General features: G+C 51.2%; 1 protein-coding gene and 3 long non-coding RNA genes across 4 annotated transcripts in view; 1 reads left to right on the top strand and 3 right to left on the bottom strand.

The window, feature by feature from the left end:
* The window catches only part of LOC123792080 (uncharacterized), a 63,348-nt gene that overhangs the window by 18,496 nt on the left and 26,670 nt on the right, over positions 1–18,182 (bottom strand). The window lies entirely within an intron of this gene.
* On the bottom strand, positions 3,572–8,975 carry LOC148109019 (uncharacterized). Its single transcript, XR_015726774.1, has 3 exons — positions 8,820–8,975; positions 6,565–6,770; positions 3,572–3,863 (listed from the first exon to the last, which is right to left on the bottom strand). It is a non-coding gene; the product is annotated as an uncharacterized LOC148109019 (long non-coding RNA).
* Positions 6,729–18,182, top strand: part of LOC123792079 (myosin-3) — a 20,104-nt gene continuing 8,650 nt past the window's right edge. The window contains exons 1-23 of the mRNA XM_045797230.2: positions 6,729–6,790; positions 7,419–7,629; positions 8,736–8,879; positions 9,268–9,424; positions 9,892–9,919; positions 10,478–10,586; positions 11,159–11,251; positions 11,957–12,020; positions 12,099–12,197; positions 12,939–13,042; positions 13,128–13,266; positions 13,638–13,756; positions 13,840–13,989; positions 14,717–14,887; positions 14,987–15,293; positions 15,404–15,474; positions 16,069–16,156; positions 16,245–16,362; positions 16,764–16,887; positions 16,977–17,113; positions 17,198–17,453; positions 17,638–17,880; positions 17,971–18,147. Coding sequence (XP_045653186.1) covers positions 7,426–7,629; positions 8,736–8,879; positions 9,268–9,424; positions 9,892–9,919; positions 10,478–10,586; positions 11,159–11,251; positions 11,957–12,020; positions 12,099–12,197; positions 12,939–13,042; positions 13,128–13,266; positions 13,638–13,756; positions 13,840–13,989; positions 14,717–14,887; positions 14,987–15,293; positions 15,404–15,474; positions 16,069–16,156; positions 16,245–16,362; positions 16,764–16,887; positions 16,977–17,113; positions 17,198–17,453; positions 17,638–17,880; positions 17,971–18,147 — 3,102 coding nt within the window. The 5' untranslated portion in view covers positions 6,729–6,790; positions 7,419–7,425. The remainder of the gene's footprint in view (positions 6,791–7,418; positions 7,630–8,735; positions 8,880–9,267; positions 9,425–9,891; positions 9,920–10,477; positions 10,587–11,158; positions 11,252–11,956; positions 12,021–12,098; positions 12,198–12,938; positions 13,043–13,127; positions 13,267–13,637; positions 13,757–13,839; positions 13,990–14,716; positions 14,888–14,986; positions 15,294–15,403; positions 15,475–16,068; positions 16,157–16,244; positions 16,363–16,763; positions 16,888–16,976; positions 17,114–17,197; positions 17,454–17,637; positions 17,881–17,970; positions 18,148–18,182) is intronic.
* Positions 16,327–18,182, bottom strand: part of LOC148109018 (uncharacterized) — a 22,747-nt gene continuing 20,891 nt past the window's right edge. The window contains exon 3 of the long non-coding RNA XR_015726773.1: positions 16,327–16,341. This is a non-coding gene — a long non-coding RNA (uncharacterized LOC148109018). The remainder of the gene's footprint in view (positions 16,342–18,182) is intronic.

Genomic DNA, 18,182 nt, shown 5'->3' with positions numbered 1-18,182 from the left:
ATAGAGATCTTTCTAATTTTCTTTATGGCTGCAGAGCCAGGGATCCAGAGTCTCTCATGTGGGTTTAGCATAATTTAATCAGTAAGCATCCTACCGATAAATCCTTGGGCTACTTTCAGTCTTTTACTGTTACATGTGGTGCCACAATAAATAATCTGGCGTTTACAACGTTTTACTATTTGTGGACTCTATCTTCAGGGTGGATTCCTAGACATGGTTCTGCTGGGCCAAAGGGAACCTGCATATTTAATGTTGTGAATCTTTGAAAATTCTCCTCCATGGCAGGTGCCCACTTTTCCACCCACCAGAAAAGCCCGGGAGTGCCTGTTCCATCGCAGCTCATCAAGGGAATCTGTTGCCCCCCCATTGGATTTTCTCCACTCTCACTGGTAAGAAAGTGCGATTTTCATATAAACTACAGACAGACGTTTTTTCCTATCTTTAAATGCCACATGCGTACTTTTCCTGTGAATTGCCTGCTTGTTTGTTTGCCATTTGTTTCTGCAGAGTTTTTTTTCTAATTTCTTTTCTTCCCAACTTTTAAGAATTCATATATTAAGGAGATGGGCCCTGTGCGATTTGAATTGCAAATATTTTCTCCCAGTTTGTCATTTGTCTTTTTTAAATTATTATTTATTTGTCATTTGTCTTTGACTCTGCTAATTTTTTTTCTTTTTTTTTCATTGTATAAACCTGGGGCCCTCGATAGGCATTTATTACGTTTCCTCCAGTGAATAATTTTTTGTCTTTTGACTCACCAAGCTTTAACTGCTATGAGGCTGAAGCTCTGTATGTTTTTATTTTACCGCTCTGGATCCTGAGGCATGGTAGGCCTTCCCCATTCCCGGACTGGGAAGGATGTTTGCTCATGAGTTTGTGGTGCCTGCTTCATCTTTACGTTCGGACCTCATACACCTGTTACTTCATCTGGTGGGTGCGATGAGGTGTGGATCTTTTTCCAAATGGCCTCCAACTCTATTATTAGAGACCCCATCTTTCCTCCACTGACTCGAGATGCCGCCTTCATCCTAAAGCACATTTTCATATAAACCTGGGCCTTTCTCTGACTTTTCTATGATGCTCCTTTGGTCCGTCTGCCTCTTCAGGCACCAAGATGACGGTCTTCGACAAGTAGACTTTACCGTGTATGTTTTAGTATCTGGTAGAATGTCCTGCCTGTGACGTCTCTTCTCAGGGTTGTGCATACATGGAATCTAGCATTAACTATCTAGCTCCAGAAAAAAAAAAATTGTTGGTATTTGTATCGGGATTGCCCTGGATTTATACATTAATGTGGGCATAATCGGCATCTTTGTGATGTTGACTCATCCTATCCAGTAGCAAGGAAAATCCACTTTTGCATCTTTCGCTAGTACGGCAAGGCTTTGGCACATATCTCGTTAAGTTTACGCTCCAGCATCTTGTCTTTGTTGCCATGGGCTATCTCCTGCAATACGACGTCATGTCTTCCAATTGGTTATGCAGAGTTTCGGGGTTTGTTTTTTTTTAACAGCTCCTCGGGTAACTCCAAGGTATAGCTAAATTTGAAAACCACGATCTTAAAATGAAAATTCACTGTTACCCTTCTATTCAAAGGTTATGCCTTTGGGACGCCTGCTTGGCTCAGTAAGTTCAGCCTCTGTCTCTTGATTTCGGCTCAGGTCATGATCTCAGGGTTGTGAGATCAAGCCCCACATTGGGCTCTGCGCTCGGTAGTGTCTGCTTGAGATTCTCTCTCTGCCCCTCCCCCCATGCTAGAAAGAAAGAAAGAAAGAAAGAAAGAAAGAAAGAAAGAAAGAAGTATTTAAAACAAAAAAAAAGGTTATGCTTTAAATTTTAACCAACTGCCACCGCCCAAACTGGCCACCTTTCTTCCAGGTTCTCTGTTGTCTGCCACTCGTCCTCCTTGTCTTCCTAGTGGTAAGCTCCTGGGGGGTCTCTGACCTTTGCCTCCATGCCCCGCATGCGGCCTGGGGACCGGTTTACTTGCTTCCTTCTCTATGGCGTTGTTCTGACCCGTGCGTTACTGCTCATTCCTGTCCCCAAATCCCCTGGCAAGGCCCCGGGCCATGCCTGTGCCTTCCCTTGGAATGCCCATCTTCTCCTAACCAGCTCGAGCTCGAGGCATTCTTCCCTGATTCAGTCATGCTCCGCGCTCCCAACCACACGGACCCATCAATCACCTGCATCTAAAGCAGGCTTGGGACATGAGCAGGGCGGCCCCGCTGCAGGTACGGGACTCACCCCCTCTCTCGCTCATCTCTGTAGGTTCTCTCCTTACGCTTGCAGTGTGGGGGCCGCTCCTCACCTCACCTTTGAGCACCTGCTCCCGCTTTCCCTTAGGGATTCAGGGTTGACATTTCAAGCAGTTTGCTCTGGTCGACTTCACAGACTCCTGGCTCACGTCCTCATTCCTAACCCATCCATTCCCTGAGCTCCTGCCACGCACCGTGAGGTGGCTCATACACAGCACAGCTTTGACCTCAAACCCAGCAGCATCGTGGTCCTGTGTGTTCCTTTACTCGGCTTTGAACTTAGCTGTACATTTGCTGTTTTTCATAACGGAAAGTTGGGAAGAGTGGGTGTTTGTTGAATTGGATTAAAAGACAGCTATGGGCCCTCTCTGCTTGAATTTCTGCCTGGGGCTCCTGGCACTGGCGCAGACCCCCACCCTTCACCCCAGTGCCAGGAGCGGTCTTGGCTTAGCATACGCAAGTGCCTTGATTGCAGTGACACCTAATACCCCTCACAGCGGGACATGGAGAAGATCCTTGATCTAGGAGGCATCTGCTCTCATGCTCTGGCAGAGAGCGGGCCTGCCAGCACCACTGTGAAGCTGGAGAAGCTGGAGCCCCGTGTCCCCTCGCACAGGGGGACATCAAACAGAAGCAGAGGGGGCCAGCTCTGGAGGAAGCGGCCAGGCTCTGCAGACGGGAGTCCGGCAGCTCTCCTTTACTGCCTCCCCAGCCAGACAGCATTCTTGAGACACCATACAGTTTTTGTCTCCAACTGCGAGACAGTTGGAGGAATCAGGAATAAAGGCAGCTCTCTGCCCTGGCTGTGGGGATTAACTCTAGCCGGGTGAGGGCTGAAGGAACAAGGGTGCCTCCTGTTCCCAAAAAGGCGGCTAATAATATACTGATAAGTCATCTGTCCCTCCCGATTGGAGGACAGATTCCACACCAGCAGAGCATTAGCTTAGCCCCTGAAAGCCAGCCGCCCCTTCATGCGGTGACAGGTTGTCTCCTTTAAGGTTCCTCTCTCTTCGGACATCTTTTTAAAATATTCATATTATATATGTCCTTTTCCCCCTCTTCATCTCAATAAACAGTCGCTATAATTTACTCCGGGTCATCAAGAAAACCAGTCGCTCTGTCCTGCGACACAAGGAAGTCTTCAGATGAGACGATTTAAACGTCTACGATGTGCCCTACACACGCCTGGCTCGGTGTGTCTGACAGTTTCAGATCCCGCTGAATGCACACACGTAGTCTGGGAGGCAGCTACCTTGTCCCCATTTTACAGGTGGGAACACAGAGGCTCCGAGAAGTAAGGCCCAAGCCCACCCCCCCCCCAAGCAATTTACAAGGGATGCTTCCCTCTCCTGAAGACACATTTTCAGAGAACCGGATCTTTTGATTCCTGATGTCTAGTTTTTAAGCTGTATTTCGCTTTGGAGGTTGTTCTTGTCCTTTCTTCTGTCTTCCTGGGGGTTTCTTTTGGAGAGCAGAATCCATCCCCACCTGGGATCCTCTCCCTTCGGGCCTTGGGTGAGCCCCTGGCCCCTCCTTCCATGTCCTCACATGCAGACGGAGCTTGGTTAGCAAATGGCCTGTCCAGCCGTTCAGGTGACACTCCAGACCCTATAACCACGAATGTGATGGAGAGAAGGGAGAGAGGCTGGTGATTCTGGAGAAATGGAGGTCGGACGCCATTGACATTTCAGAGCTGGTGTCGAGCGTGGCCATGTGACAAGTGCTCTTTTACAAGACACTCAAAGGAATTCTGTACCGAATATGTGCCCTCCATTTCCTGGGTGTGGATATGGTTGGACAGAGAGATGGGCACACGGGTTCCACAAAGTCCCTCCCAACCACTCTCAGTGCTTGAGAAGGAACGGCAAGGACCACCCCAGCACGGCCTGCCCTCCCTACCCACGACCAGAGGCAGCCGGGGCCCCTCTCACTGGTGCTTGGCCCCTTGTGCTTGCTAACACCCCTGCTCCCAGGGGACACGGTCCTAACCAGGCCTCCCGAGGAGATGGCCAACTGACAGCATAGGGATTTGGACTGACGTGTCACCGAGCAGGCAGGACAGGCTCCAGCGAGACCACTGTATTTTGGAGCATGGACGGAGACCAGGAGCAGCAGTGCTCCCTCCCTGCATGAGGAGGGTGTCCTAGTCCAAACTGGAAGAGAAGGAGCAGGGAAAAGGGTGCCTGGGTGGCTCCATCAGTTAAGCGTCTGTCCTCAGCTCAGGGCATGATCCCAGAGTCCTAGGACTGAGTCCCACATCCAGCTCCTGGCTCAGCAGAGAGTCTGCTTCTCCCTCTGCCTTACCCCTCCCCCGCCCCCAGGCTTGGCTCTCTCTCACTATCTCTCTCTCTCTCAAATAACTAAATAAATAGAATCTTTAAGAGAAAGAGGAAGAAGGAGGAGGAGGAGAGCGGGGAAACACAGCCATCCCAGCAGGCTGGAGGGGCAGGCAGGCAGGGTAGCAACTTTCTGCCCTGGCAACCACTCACAAATACGTTACTATCCATCTGAAATTGCCTGAATTTTGAAAACAATGGACTCATTATTTAGAGTATAAACTATTCCGAGTAAGGCTACATTTCATTTTCTTTGTACCTTCTTGAAGTGCCCCACGCACGGACCAGCATCCAGTGGGTGTTTCCTTAGTGTCCCTCCATCCGGGGACTGCGGCCCCAGGGTCTCAAGTGGGAACGCTGACCCACAGGTCTGGCCACAGTTAACCACAGGATGCCCACCCGGCCACCCTCCCAAGGGTGTGGCCAGGGAAAAAAAACAGGGGGAGGGAAAAGAAACAAACAAAAAGGTAGAACGAGAATGGGCAAAAGCTTCAAATCTACCCTTACTCTTGTTTTGGGGTTTTATTTTTCCAATCTCGATTTGGAAACAACCACATGGGTCAGACAGCACCCTGACCCTCCCTCTCCCTATGGGCCCCACCGCTCCCCCTTGCCCCCCACCCAGGCCGGCAGCTGTTCCTCCCTGGTTGGTAATATATCTTAATACAGCCGGCTCTCAAGCAGCTGTTGCTGAGAACACTGCCGGAATAACTCCCTGGCACTCATGTACTTGTCGGTCCTACTGGGGGTTCGAAACGGATTAAATTAATCATGACACAAATAAGACAGAAAGTTACATGGTAAACGGGGAGGAGGAGGCGGCATTATTATTATCAGTGTTGTTGTTGCTATTGTTCCTGGCACCGTTGCACGCTCACACAGCCCTGTCGTAACCCTGTGTTAGGACAACAGTCTTGCTCACCGCCCCCCAGGGATTTTAACTTTTCCTCCTGGGTTGCATTCACTGTGCCGTGTGCTGGGACGGACCATGCCCTGTACCCGCGGCCCAGCTCACACTGGCTGCGAAGCCCCAGCCGCCTGCAGGATCAGGCCCTCAGCAGCCAGAAGGCTGCTCCCAGCACAGCGAGCGAGGCAGTGCCAGCCCCAAGTCCAGAGAAAGGCATCTCAAACTTCCCACTTCTGCAGCTGGAAAATGGTTATGGATCCTGCTCATTTCTATATATACCTTTCCCTTGGCAACGACCAAAAACGTGAGGAAGGAGCTCCTTCTCAGCTTGTGGTGTCGGTCACTCTCTTTCCAAATATAGAGAAGGAATGAGCCAGTGGGGTTGCCGGGGGGCCTATAAAAGCCCAGGCGGCCGCAGCCCCTCCGTAGCTCCTCTCTCCTGGGCGGAGGTAAGTCACAGCGCCCCTCTCGTGTTTTCTGTCTCTGTGCCTCGGAGGACGCTGGCTTGGTGGGGCCGGGCATGCAGTGCATGGCCCTGCCTGGCTTTGGTAAGTAAGAATCACTTAGATGTGGGGCTGGATCTCTCTGGCCCAAATGGCCATCCCCCCCTCTCTGCCTCCAGCACCCCACTGAAGCGAGGGTCCTTCAGGCCCTCCTGCCCCCACTCCACTCTCCCCGTGACCTCATCTTTGGGTCCCGTCTTGGGTAAGATCTGTCTGCGTGCGCCATGGACCGCGGCCTATCCACAGTGAACTGCTGTTCTCCCTTGGCTGCTCCGATCTGAGCAGAGGGCTGGAGGGACTCCGTGCCTTCCCCTGCCCTCTCCTGGCCCCCCTGGGCTGTGTGCCTGTCCAGTGCCCCATCCCCTCAAGACCACTCTGGCTGTGCAGCAATGACCCACTGTCAGAGACTTCTGTCCACCAAAGACTAGGAGACCTCACCCTGGCTGGAACCACAAGCTTCTTACCGGGGATTCTGACCTTACTGCCCGGTTCTACCTGGGAGGCACTGCCGGTCGGGGCCAGATTTGGGGGCAGCTGGGGTTTTTCCTGCCTTAGTGGCTTACCTGTGGGTCGTGTCCCATCTGCTCCTCCAGATTGCCTCTGGGGCAAGGCTCTCTTTCAGTTATCAGCCTTGGTCCTTATGTAATGTAGTTATCCCATCAAAGGGGGTCTCCAAGCTGCACCGGACACTCCCCTGTATCCTGACTCTGCCTTTTGCATATTTATTGCAGGTCTGGTTTTTCCACGGCTGCTGCTTTGTGCTGCCATCCTGCGGGTGTGACCATTCAGGTGAGAAAGCAGAGCAGGTCCCTGGGCTGTTGGAAGTCTCCAGGTAATCCGAGGGTCCCCGTTCCTCCCACCTCCCAATGGCCTTGAAGGCTCGGAGTCTAAGAGAGCTCAGACAAGCACAACTTAGGCAGGAGAGGAACCTTCCAGACAGATGCTGGCATCCAATGCTGCTTCTAGTCTGAGCCGCTAAAGGAAGCCAAAGCTGGTTTCCTTGTGTGAGGAGGTAGCCACCCTGAATCAGAATAGTCCAAAAATTCCTTAGCTGTTTGCCACTTTGCACACTCTCTTTGAAGAACAGTTATTTTTTTTTTATGGTGTTTCCTTGTAAAGCTTTCCTCGGCAACCGCGGGATTTTGCAGAACAGGAGAGTGAGGTCCCAGGAGCTTCACCATCAGATCCAAACCTTGGATCACCTGTGTTCCATGCCCTTTGCACAGAAAAGCCACGGGGCAAATATGTGCACATGTGATTTTTGTAGCACTTGGGTCCCGTGGGTGGAGCCCCAGGGGATGGAGGGCGGCCGGCCCCTGGGCCTCATGGGGCCGCTGCAGGCAGGCAGAGCAGGCGGGGACACGGGCCTGGAGCCGGTGCTGTGGCTACGGGGCTCACCTGCCCGTCTGCCTTCCAGCGGCACCATGAGTAGCGACACCGAAATGGAAGTGTTCGGCATTGCCGCTCCTTTCCTCCGGAAGTCGGAAAAGGAGAGGATCGAGGCTCAGAACCAGCCCTTTGATGCCAAGACCTACTGCTTTGTGGTCGACTCAAAGGAGGAATACGCCAAGGGGAGAATTAAGAGTAGCCACGATGGGAAGGTCACGGTGGAAACTGAAGACAACCGGGTAAGCCTCGCGCATACCCTCTGGCTGCCCCGCAGGGTCCCTGAGCCTGTGCACCTTCCCACTCCTGCCACTTCCAGATGCGGCTCTGCCACCTGGATGCCTCGCATGGCTTCCCTGCCTTGGCTTCCCAGGTGGCCTCGGAGATGGCAGAGTGAACGCTGGCCTCGGGTTGCAGGGTAGAAGAAGAACCCAGTTGTGGCCACTCAAAGCACTCCGTGTTCAGGAAGGAGCCTTTGCCAATGTTCACGTCACTTTAGGGGCATCGCAAGGGTGTGGGGCTGGGAGTCCAACAGCGAGAAGACCCCCTTCAGTAAAACACTCTCCTTTGGTAGCCTGGGTTTCCCTACCTCTTCTAGCAGTAGCCGTCTAGCTTAGGAAGTAAGGAAAAGTGGGTAAGGGATCCTAGTGGACCACAGGCTCCATGTGAAATGGCAACCTCCTATTTCATCAAGGCCATGAGCCACGCAGCCTACTACATTCGGGCCCAGAACACGGTAGTGAAATCCTGGACTTCACTAGTTTCTGGAATCGAGACTAGAAGAATCTGGAAATGTTCCGAGAAAAGTTTAAAAAAAAAAAAGCTTAAAAGAAGAAAAAGAAAATCTGGAGGAAGACATAGTGTCATTGGGTTGGGTGTGAAGAAAGCAGGCTGTGAGAATCACCCTTTGAGGCCACCAGCCCCTGAGGCTCCTGGAGGAGGGCTCTCTGTACCCATCAGATGTCAGGGCTGAGAGTGGGTCTGCAAAGCAGTAGGGGAGGTGGAAGCCAGACGGTCCAGACCCATCACAAGGGGGGCTAGTTGCATGGGGTGGTTTAAATTAATCCTGCTTGAAGGTAGGAGAAGGCAGGTTTCCCACCCAACTTGCCCAGAGATGGGAGCGCTGTTTAGAGAAAAACGGCAAAATCCCTGAGTGACAGAGACAATCACACACTCTCGGCGCCCCCGTGAGCCGCCCCCCAGCCCTGTCTTCTCCCGCTGTCCGAGGGCTTTTTTCCCAGGGCTTGCTCCTCGGGATTCAGGCTCTTCGTGGGAAACAGACAAAAAATGAAAATGGGGCAAGACACACAGAGGACACTAGGTAGTCACCGTACCTCTTCCCACACAGACCCTCGTGGTCAAACCAGAGGACGTGTATGCGATGAACCCCCCCAAGTTCGACCGGATCGAGGACATGGCCATGCTGACGCACCTGAACGAGCCGGCCGTGCTGTACAACCTCAAGGACCGCTACACGTCCTGGATGATCTACGTCAGTGCCCAGGGTCCCCGGGGCGGTCGGTGCAGTGGGGGTGACCAGGGGGTGACGAAGCTGTCGAACAAAAGAGGGGAGACAGGAGGAAAAGAAGAAGGAGGGGAAGGGGAAAGGCAGGGGATGAGGGCGGAAGGGGGGATTAGGAAGAAGAGAGGCCAGAAGTGGGGATCAGGGAGTGAGGCAGGAGAGCCAGCTGAGGTCTGGGGCTGGGCAGGGTCACCTGCTAGTCGCAGGAGGGCCGGCTGGTCCCCTCTGCATCTCCGTGCCTCAACTCTAAAGAGAAATCCATCCCTCCTTTACAAGTTCAGCGTAAAGAGACAGAATAACAGAGACAAAGGGTTTTACACATGCACACGCGTGCATGCGTTTTTTTCCACTCCCACAGACCTACTCGGGTCTCTTCTGCGTCACCGTGAACCCCTACAAGTGGCTGCCGGTGTACAACCCCGAGGTGGTGGAAGGCTACCGAGGCAAGAAGCGCCAGGAGGCCCCGCCCCACATCTTCTCCATCTCCGACAACGCCTACCAGTTCATGCTGACGGGTGAGTCTCTGGGGGGGGGGCCTGCCGTGGAGGGCCGGCGCTGGGGCTGCTGGCTGGCATGTGCCCTCCGCACAAGGGGTGGAGGGTAGGGGTAGTTAAAGAGGCTGGAAGAGGCCAGATCTTCTAGGGCCTTGCAGGCTCTGCTAGGAAATCTGGATTGAATGTAAGCATTGGTTAAACCATATGAAACCGACATTTTGGTGGTGGGGGGGGTGAAGATGAAGATTGATAATTTCACACGGTTCAACCCAGTGGGATGCAAAGCCACTGACTGGTTGGTTTGAAGCAGAAGCTTCACCTCGGAGTGTCACTGTCAAGAAGGAGGCTCTTCCAGCTGCCCCAGGGCCACACAAAATGCTGTTGGGAGGAAGGCCCAGTGTAGGGAACCGTGACTACTTGACAAAGGGCGGAGGGCTGGGGAAGCTCTTCATACTGCTGTCACCTCTGCTTCGTTCTTCCTTTGGCAGATCGTGAGAACCAGTCCATTCTGATCACGTGAGTATCCAAGACCTCGAGCAGCTTCGAAGCTGTGGCTCTCTGTCTCCAAGGCAGGAGGCAAAGATGCTGTTTGCTCAATTCTGTCGATTAGAAAGTACTTAGAGCAGGGGCGCCTGGGTGACTCGGTGAAGCGTCAGCCTCTTAATTGCAGCTCAGGGCATGATCTCAGGGTCGTGAGATCGAGGCCTTCGTGGGGCTCCGCACTCAGCGGGGAGTCTGCTTGAGGTTCTCTCTCTCCCTCTGCCCCTCCTCCCTCTTTAAAAAAAAAAGTACTTAGAGCAGAGTCTGTGATGAAAAGACGGAGATGGGGATGCACACACAGGAGGGTATATATAAGGCTTGAAACCTGGAATCACCCACTGCCAGGGCAGCTCAGCTCTGAGGGGGTCTCCCTTGGGCCTCTGCCTCTCCAAGTAGTTTCTCACATTTGTTTGGTAGGTGTGTGTCTGATGTGGCTTGCAGTACGTCCAGGCCTCTGTGGGACATCTCGGGGAGGGTGTTTATACTAATGGGACACGTTTCTCTCTCCCTCTCTCTTCTGATCACTCCGAATAGCGGAGAATCCGGGGCAGGGAAGACTGTGAACACCAAACGGGTCATCCAGTACTTTGCAACAATTGCAGCCACTGGAGACCTCGCCAAGAAGAAGGACTCCAAAATGAAGGTATAGGGAAGGGAAAAGAGTGCTGTTTCCATCTCCGACCTTGGTGTTATCTTCACAGCGAGGGGCGAGGGCAGGTCAGGACTTGAAGTCCTGAGGGCGCCAGTTACTGCCGACAACCCAGGGTGTGGTAGATCTTCCAGGACCAGATCCTCTGATTTCCTAAAAAGCAAGGCTCTGAGGGTTAACTAAGGAAGGTCATTTTGGGAGCAGCTCAGAGAGCTTGTTCTTTTGTGGCAGAATCACATGTACCCACTTAAGAGAACTGTAGCAGTACCTGCTTTTCAAACAGAGAGGTTACAACCGGTAGGAAGTGAACGCAGACACCCAACTCACTGAAGCATTAAGGGGATTTTACAGCAAGACACCCACGGACGCCCAAATGTCACAAAAGGACGGAAGCGTTTCAGCTGAGCCTTGCGGAGGATTTGACTGGGACTTGTCCCGGAAAGCCAGGGGGACGGGGACGGGCTCTGCCATGGACTGCCAGGCAGCAAGGGCGGGCAGGCGGCAGAGCTGGGGAGCATTTCCCAGTGTCATTCGTGGCTGCCTCCTCCCCTGATGTCTTGCCTTAGGGGACACTGGAAGATCAAATCATCAGTGCCAACCCCTTGCTGGAGGCCTTCGGGAACGCCAAGACCGTGAGGAACGACAACTCCTCCCGCTTTGTGAGTCTGAGTTCAGTTCCGCTGGGGTTTCTCTGGGGCCCTAAAGACTGGTGAGTTTCCTGTCCTCACGGAGGCTGCAGGCCGGGGCGGGGGGTTAGCCAATGACGGAATGAAACACAACACAGCAGCGAGACAACTTCATGAAAAGCTCAATAAACAGGGAGTAACTGCAGGCTGGGTCTCCTTTAGACACAGTTGGCAAAAAAGGCATCTAGGGTGGCCTATGAACCCCAAGATCTGCAGGACGAGGAGGGACAAAGGGAAGAACAAGCACACACTCTCTGAGGTGGGGAAGGGCCACGTGTAGTCAAGGGATCTGGGAGAGTTTGCATGGCGGCAGTAAGGTGGGCAGGAGGCGGGTAGACGGAGGTCTGGTCATGTAGGAGCGTGGAGGCCATGAGAATAGGGGTGGATTCTATTCAGGAAGTTCCTGAAGGATTCTGCAAGCCGAGAAGTGATATGGTTTGATTTGCATCTTGAAAAAAGTCACTCTGTTACTTTACGAGGGGATGGGGTTGGGGAATTGGAGGAATGGTGGAGCGAAGGGCATGGAAGCAAGGGACACGTCGCACTGGGCAGAGAAGGGAGAAGAAGGAAGACACACTGAATTTTAGGTAGGGGAAGAAAGCTCCTGTTCACGTTGCCCAGCAGACTAGCAAGAGCACTTGGAGCCACGTAGACACTGGTGTTCCTTTCCCCCCACAGGGCAAGTTCATCCGAATCCACTTTGGAACCACTGGGAAGCTGGCCTCTGCGGATATTGAAACTTGTAAGTCGGCTACAGAGCAGATGGCATCTCAGGGTGGGTGGGGCAGTTTGGAAAACAGTGCCGTGTTTGTGTCCATAGATCTGCTGGAAAAATCAAGAGTGACCTTCCAGCTGAAGGCTGAGAGAAGCTACCACATCTTCTACCAGATCCTTTCCAACAAGAAGCCTGAGCTCATAGGTGAGGCATTTGGGCCCTGACGTCACTGGACCAAGGAGAGTTGCACCTGCCTGCACATAGGTGACTCGGCAGCCCACGGCGGAAGTTTGTTTTAGAAGTGGGAGGGGGCTATTTTTGACAGCGATGTGCCAATTTGGAAGAAACTGAATCCCCTGGGCAGGAGCAAGATTAAACCACGACTGAATTCAGTAAGGGTTCATGAAAACCTGAACAGCCAAGCATTTAATTGTCCTTCAGCGCCCCCTAGTGTTCTGAAGCAGGAAGCAGCCTCCCACCAGACCAACAGTCCCCAGTCCCCCACCCAACACAGGCCTATGTGCACGCGGTCTGCTTTGCTCTCTGGTGCGGCTTGCTCCGCCTTCTGGTCCCAAAGCCTGGAAACAGGCTGCAGCCCTTCAACAGGTTTTGGGAAAGGCTGTGATGATACCAGAGCACCTGTGCTTTCCCTCAGTGTGGGCTCCTCTTCTGACCCACACTCACTCAGCCAGCTTTCCATATTAAATTTCCCCAACCTACACTGATATGCGCCATTCACGTGCAAAGCAAGAGAACCTAAATGTTCTCTCTGGGGCTCTTAATCCACGTGGCATGGGCAGGCTGCAGGAAAGCAATCTCTCACTCTAAATTCAATTTGGGCTCCAGCAGTGAAAGTCTCAGCCCAGAATCTAGGAGCTCAGATTCACTGGCTGGGTGTTTCCTTTGTATCCATGTGACCTCTTTATTTGAAATTTCTCGCTTCAGAGCTGCTGCTTATTACAACCAACCCTTACGACTACCCGTTCATCAGCCAGGGTGAAATCCTGGTGGCCAGCATTGACGATGCGGAGGAGCTATTGGCTACAGATGTAAGTAGAACGAAGAGGAAGGTGCGGGGTGCTTCCCCTCCATCGCTAGGGTCAACCGACTAACATGCTGCTCTTCAAATGTCAGAGCGCCATTGACATCCTGGGCTTCACCCCAGAAGAGAAGTCTGGGCTCTACAAGCTCACGGGGGCTGTGATGCATTATGGGAACATGAAGTTCAAGCAGAAGCAGCGGGAGGAGCAGGCAGAGCCGGACGGCACCGAAGGTACGAAATAACCACAACGGGCTATTCACCAGAGCTGGGTGGGTGGTCAGTAGAGACCATTTGGTGCGTCTTTTGAAAGCAATGAATCCTCTCCCAGGCTCCGATTTCTAGCATTACCAGCCCCATTTGCTGAATCACTGGGATGGGCCTGTTTCAAAGGCAATGAGACATGACCAGGGCTTTCCGAACCCAGTCCTGCTTTCCCATAAAACCTATCGTGTTCTCGGAGTGACTTAGCTTCCACTGGCCACATACAAGCAGTTTAAAGATAAGGGATGTAAAAACAGCTGAGACAAGCTTCGCCAAGCTTTGAAATATCTGCATGAAATATCAGGGGTACCCCTTTGTGATCGTCTTTCTTCTCTTGGCAGTGGCCGACAAAACGGCCTATCTGATGGGCCTGAACTCGTCGGACCTCCTGAAAGCTTTGTGCTTCCCCAGGGTGAAAGTCGGGAATGAGTACGTTACCAAAGGTCAAACCGTGGATCAGGTGAGCGACTGCTTCGAGGCTGCAAGAGACACAGGCTCCCGATGGCCACTGCCTTCTGACTCCAGTGATCTTTCCCCCAACAGGTTCACCATGCCGTGAATGCCCTTTCCAAATCAGTTTATGAAAAGCTGTTCTTGTGGATGGTCACTCGCATCAACCAACAACTGGATACAAAGCTGCCAAGACAACACTTCATCGGTGTTTTGGACATCGCAGGATTTGAGATCTTTGAGGTCTGGGTTCCCTAGTTCCGTGTTTTCTTGTGGGGAGGGATTGGTCATCATGATCCCATAGGAAGATGTCAAGGTGAGCAACATGTCAGAGCATCACATCGTGTAGGAAATCGTAGGGCAGATCAGGCAGAAGAGAAGCACCTTGCAGGGAGGGGGGTTGTATAATTTCAAGAGAGCAGAAGACATGGCACAAGTGGCATTTTATAAAGGACATTGTTAATTGGATAAAAGAAAGAACTCAAATGCAATCATTGACATAGGAAGAGGCAGGCATATTGAGAATCTGATAAGCCAATCACTCCATCTTTACATAAATACCCTGCTGGTTCTGGGTTAGAAGCATATGGCCATTCTTAAGAGCATATATTTTATGTGTGCCAGACACAGGACATGCCGGCGAACGAAAGATGAGTTTGTAGTTTATAGAGGAAAACGGAAGGTATATACGGTACACAGAAGAGTAACTATAAAATAAGGCAGACCGTGGTCAATGCATAGGAGAGTCCCCGACCACAGGGACGCAGGAGACAGAGAAACACCTTCTAGCTGGACGTTCAGAGAAGTCTCCAAGGAAGAGACGAGATCTGGGCTAGACCTTGAAGAACGTGCCCATATCTGAAGGAATAAATGAGCTGGCAGAGCCTGAGGCAAAGAGGAGGAAGGTTGATGGGTCTTTGATTTTGAAGGAAGTCTGACTTGGCGTGTGAACACTGTGTTTCGGTATTAGTATAACAGCCTGGAGCAGCTGTGCATCAACTTCACCAACGAGAAGCTGCAACAGTTCTTCAACCACCACATGTTCGTGCTGGAGCAGGAGGAGTACAAGAAGGAGGGCATCGAGTGGACGTTCATCGACTTCGGGATGGACCTGGCCGCCTGCATCGAGCTCATCGAGAAGGTCTCCTGATCTGTCCACTCAGTAACCTCTTCTCGTAAACTCTGGCTCATCCTGCAGCTCGTATTTACCCTGTATGCATTTTGCTTTGCTTTCATCCAGCCCATGGGCATCTTCTCCATCCTGGAAGAGGAGTGCATGTTCCCCAAGGCCACAGACACCTCCTTCAAGAACAAGCTGTACGATCAGCACCTGGGCAAGTCCAGCAACTTCCAGAAGCCTAAGGTGGTCAAAGGCAGGGCCGAAGCGCACTTCTCGCTGATCCACTACGCGGGCACCGTGGACTACAGTGTCTCGGGCTGGCTGGAGAAGAACAAGGACCCGCTGAACGAGACCGTGGTGGGGCTGTACCAGAAGTCCTCCAACAGGCTCCTGGCGCACCTCTACGCCACCTTCGCGACAGCGGATGGTAAGACTCCACAGACTGCCTTGTATTCATGCTTTCTCCTGCCACTCAGTTCACAGGGCTGAAAAACCCCTGGGGATCCGATAACAGCGCACGCCATCTTTATCTTTCAGCTGACAGCGGAAAGAAGAAAGTTGCCAAGAAGAAGGGTTCTTCTTTCCAGACTGTCTCTGCCCTTTTCAGGGTAAGAAAAATACAGGTTTATTTGCTTGTAATTGGTTTAAGAGATCTCAGAATGAGCAATGTAGAGATTCTGACCTTGGTTTATTCAAGAATAGTAATGTGGTCTTAATCTGCTGTTACTTAGTGAGGCTGAACAGCAGTATAATAAAATTTACATATATGAATATATAATATATAATAACTATATAAATATATGTAATATATAAATGAGGTTTAACAAACGTTGGTCCAGAATTCAGTTATTTTGTGTTGCAGGTAGTAGGGTTGGCTGGCCTGGGGGATGAGTCCTCGGCACAAACTTTCCCACTTGCCTGAGGGACACAGCCAATAGCATCTCAAGCTCCCAGCAGAGCCAGACACATTTCTGGAATTGGTTTCAGAGAGCATTTTGTACGTGGTTAGTCTCTGGCTCACCATGAGGCAAAAGACCATTATATCATTATTTGCGTGTACCTCTGGTCATTGAGCTATTAAAGAGTTAAATAATTTCATTCGTTAGAATTCATGATATGTTGAAAATATAGATCTTATTTTTCATCACAGTATATCTCCGTCTTTGTAAGCCTACAGCAGACTGTCAAATTTCATCTTTTAGGAAAACCTGAACAAGCTGATGTCAAATTTAAGAACGACTCATCCTCACTTTGTGCGCTGTATAATTCCCAATGAGACCAAAACCCCAGGTAAGAGCCCTGCTGATGCTTGCCGTAGGCGGTGCTCAGTTTCTGGGAAATCCCGCGTGAAGCTGGTGTCTCTTGCTTCTCTTCTCAGGGGCTATGGAACACAGCCTTGTCCTGCACCAGCTGCGGTGTAACGGGGTGCTGGAGGGCATCCGCATCTGCAGGAAGGGGTTCCCAAACAGGATTCTCTATGGGGATTTTAAACAAAGGTGTGTGATAAAAACGTTTTATATGCTGCTTGCTGCGGTGTATAGATGCTGGAATTTGAGAAGGAAAAATACTGGTATGAAAAGGCCCACTTCAACAGAGCAGTTGTGGACTCTCATGTAAAATGATTGACCTACCTCCCGGCCAAGGTATACATATTTCTTTCTCCCATGTTTTCTCAAGAGCATGTCTGATATATGGTACGGAGGAAAAGACCATTCCTAAGCGTCAGGAGGCTTAGATTCCATGCCACCACCTAGCAGTGTGATGATGGACAAGTTTCTTTCCCTCTCTGGACCCTGGCCTTCTTGCCTGTTAGATAGAAGAGAGCCTAAACTAGTTGGTCTCTAAGGTTAACGTCTTTGCTAATAGTCTGTGATTGTTTCTGTGTCTACAATGGCAGATACCGAGTGCTGAATGCCAGTGCCATCCCTGAGGGACAGTTCATTGACAGCAAGAAAGCTTGTGAGAAGCTACTGGCTTCCATTGACATTGACCATACTCAGTACAAATTTGGACATACCAAGGTAATGCCTCAGTTCTGATAGATGCTGGCCTGCAGTCCCTTCTGGACTTCTTCATCACAGGGACTCATATCATCCTTCTCCCCTGGAAGGTGTTCTTTAAGGCTGGCTTGCTGGGAACCCTGGAGGAAATGCGGGATGACCGCCTGGCCAAACTGATCACCCGGACGCAAGCGGTGTGCAGAGGGTTCCTCATGCGTGTGGAATTCCAGAAGATGGTGCAGAGAAGGTCGAGCAGGGTCTCTATTCAAATATGAGCTCTCTGGGGGGAGTGGAGGGTCTCTCCTGGAAATAACCCATATTTTGTTTTCAGGGAGTCCATCTTCTGCATCCAGTACAACATCCGCGCCTTCATGAATGTCAAGCACTGGCCCTGGATGAAACTCTTCTTCAAGATCAAGCCACTCCTCAAGAGCGCGGAGACCGAGAAGGAGATGGCCACCATGAAGGAAGAGTTTCAGAAGACCAAAGATGAGCTCGCCAAGTCAGAGGCGAAAAGGAAGGAACTGGAGGAAAAACTGGTGACTCTAGTACAAGAGAAGAATGACCTGCAGCTCCAAGTACAAGCCGTATGTGTTTAGGATTGTTTACCTTTGCTTATAGATTTGATTATTTAGAAAGACTGGATTTGGGGTGGGGTTTTTGCTTTGCAGTTGGGATGCTTTCTAAAGGACTTCATTTATACCAAGGTGATGGAATGTAACAAACCTTATCTCATTAAAGGAAATAGTGATTCTTTTTTGTTTTTTAAAGGAAAGTGAAAACTTGTTGGATGCAGAGGAGAGGTGTGACCAGCTGATCAAAGCCAAATTCCAGCTGGAGGCCAAGATCAAGGAGGTGACTGAGAGAGCAGAGGATGAGGAGGAGATCAATGCTGAGCTGACGGCCAAGAAGAGGAAACTGGAGGACGAGTGTTCAGAGCTTAAGAAAGACATTGACGACCTTGAGCTGACCCTGGCCAAGGTTGAAAAGGAGAAGCATGCCACGGAGAATAAGGTACTCTCTCCGCGGGTCTCTCCAGTTTCATGTAGTCATTGCGAACCAGACTTTATTTCTTCTTATAATTTGCTTGTGGCCTCTTCTTAGGTTAAAAACCTTACCGAGGAACTCGCAGGGTTGGACGAAACCATTGCAAAGCTGACCAGGGAGAAGAAGGCCCTCCAAGAGGCCCACCAGCAGGCCCTGGATGACCTCCAAGCTGAAGAAGACAAAGTCAATTCTTTGAGCAAAATCAAGAGCAAACTGGAACAGCAAGTCGATGATGTAAGTAAATAATGCTAACGGGAGTTCTAGAACTT

The sequence above is a fragment of the Ursus americanus genome, chromosome 14 (assembly GCF_024610735.1).
Source record: "Ursus americanus isolate L20-20 chromosome 14, mUrsAme1.1.p, whole genome shotgun sequence".
In the NCBI taxonomy this organism is placed as follows: domain Eukaryota; kingdom Metazoa; phylum Chordata; class Mammalia; order Carnivora; family Ursidae; genus Ursus; species Ursus americanus.
The sequence above is the reverse complement of the archived record's forward strand: the minus strand, read 5'-3'. Positions and strand labels throughout refer to the sequence as shown.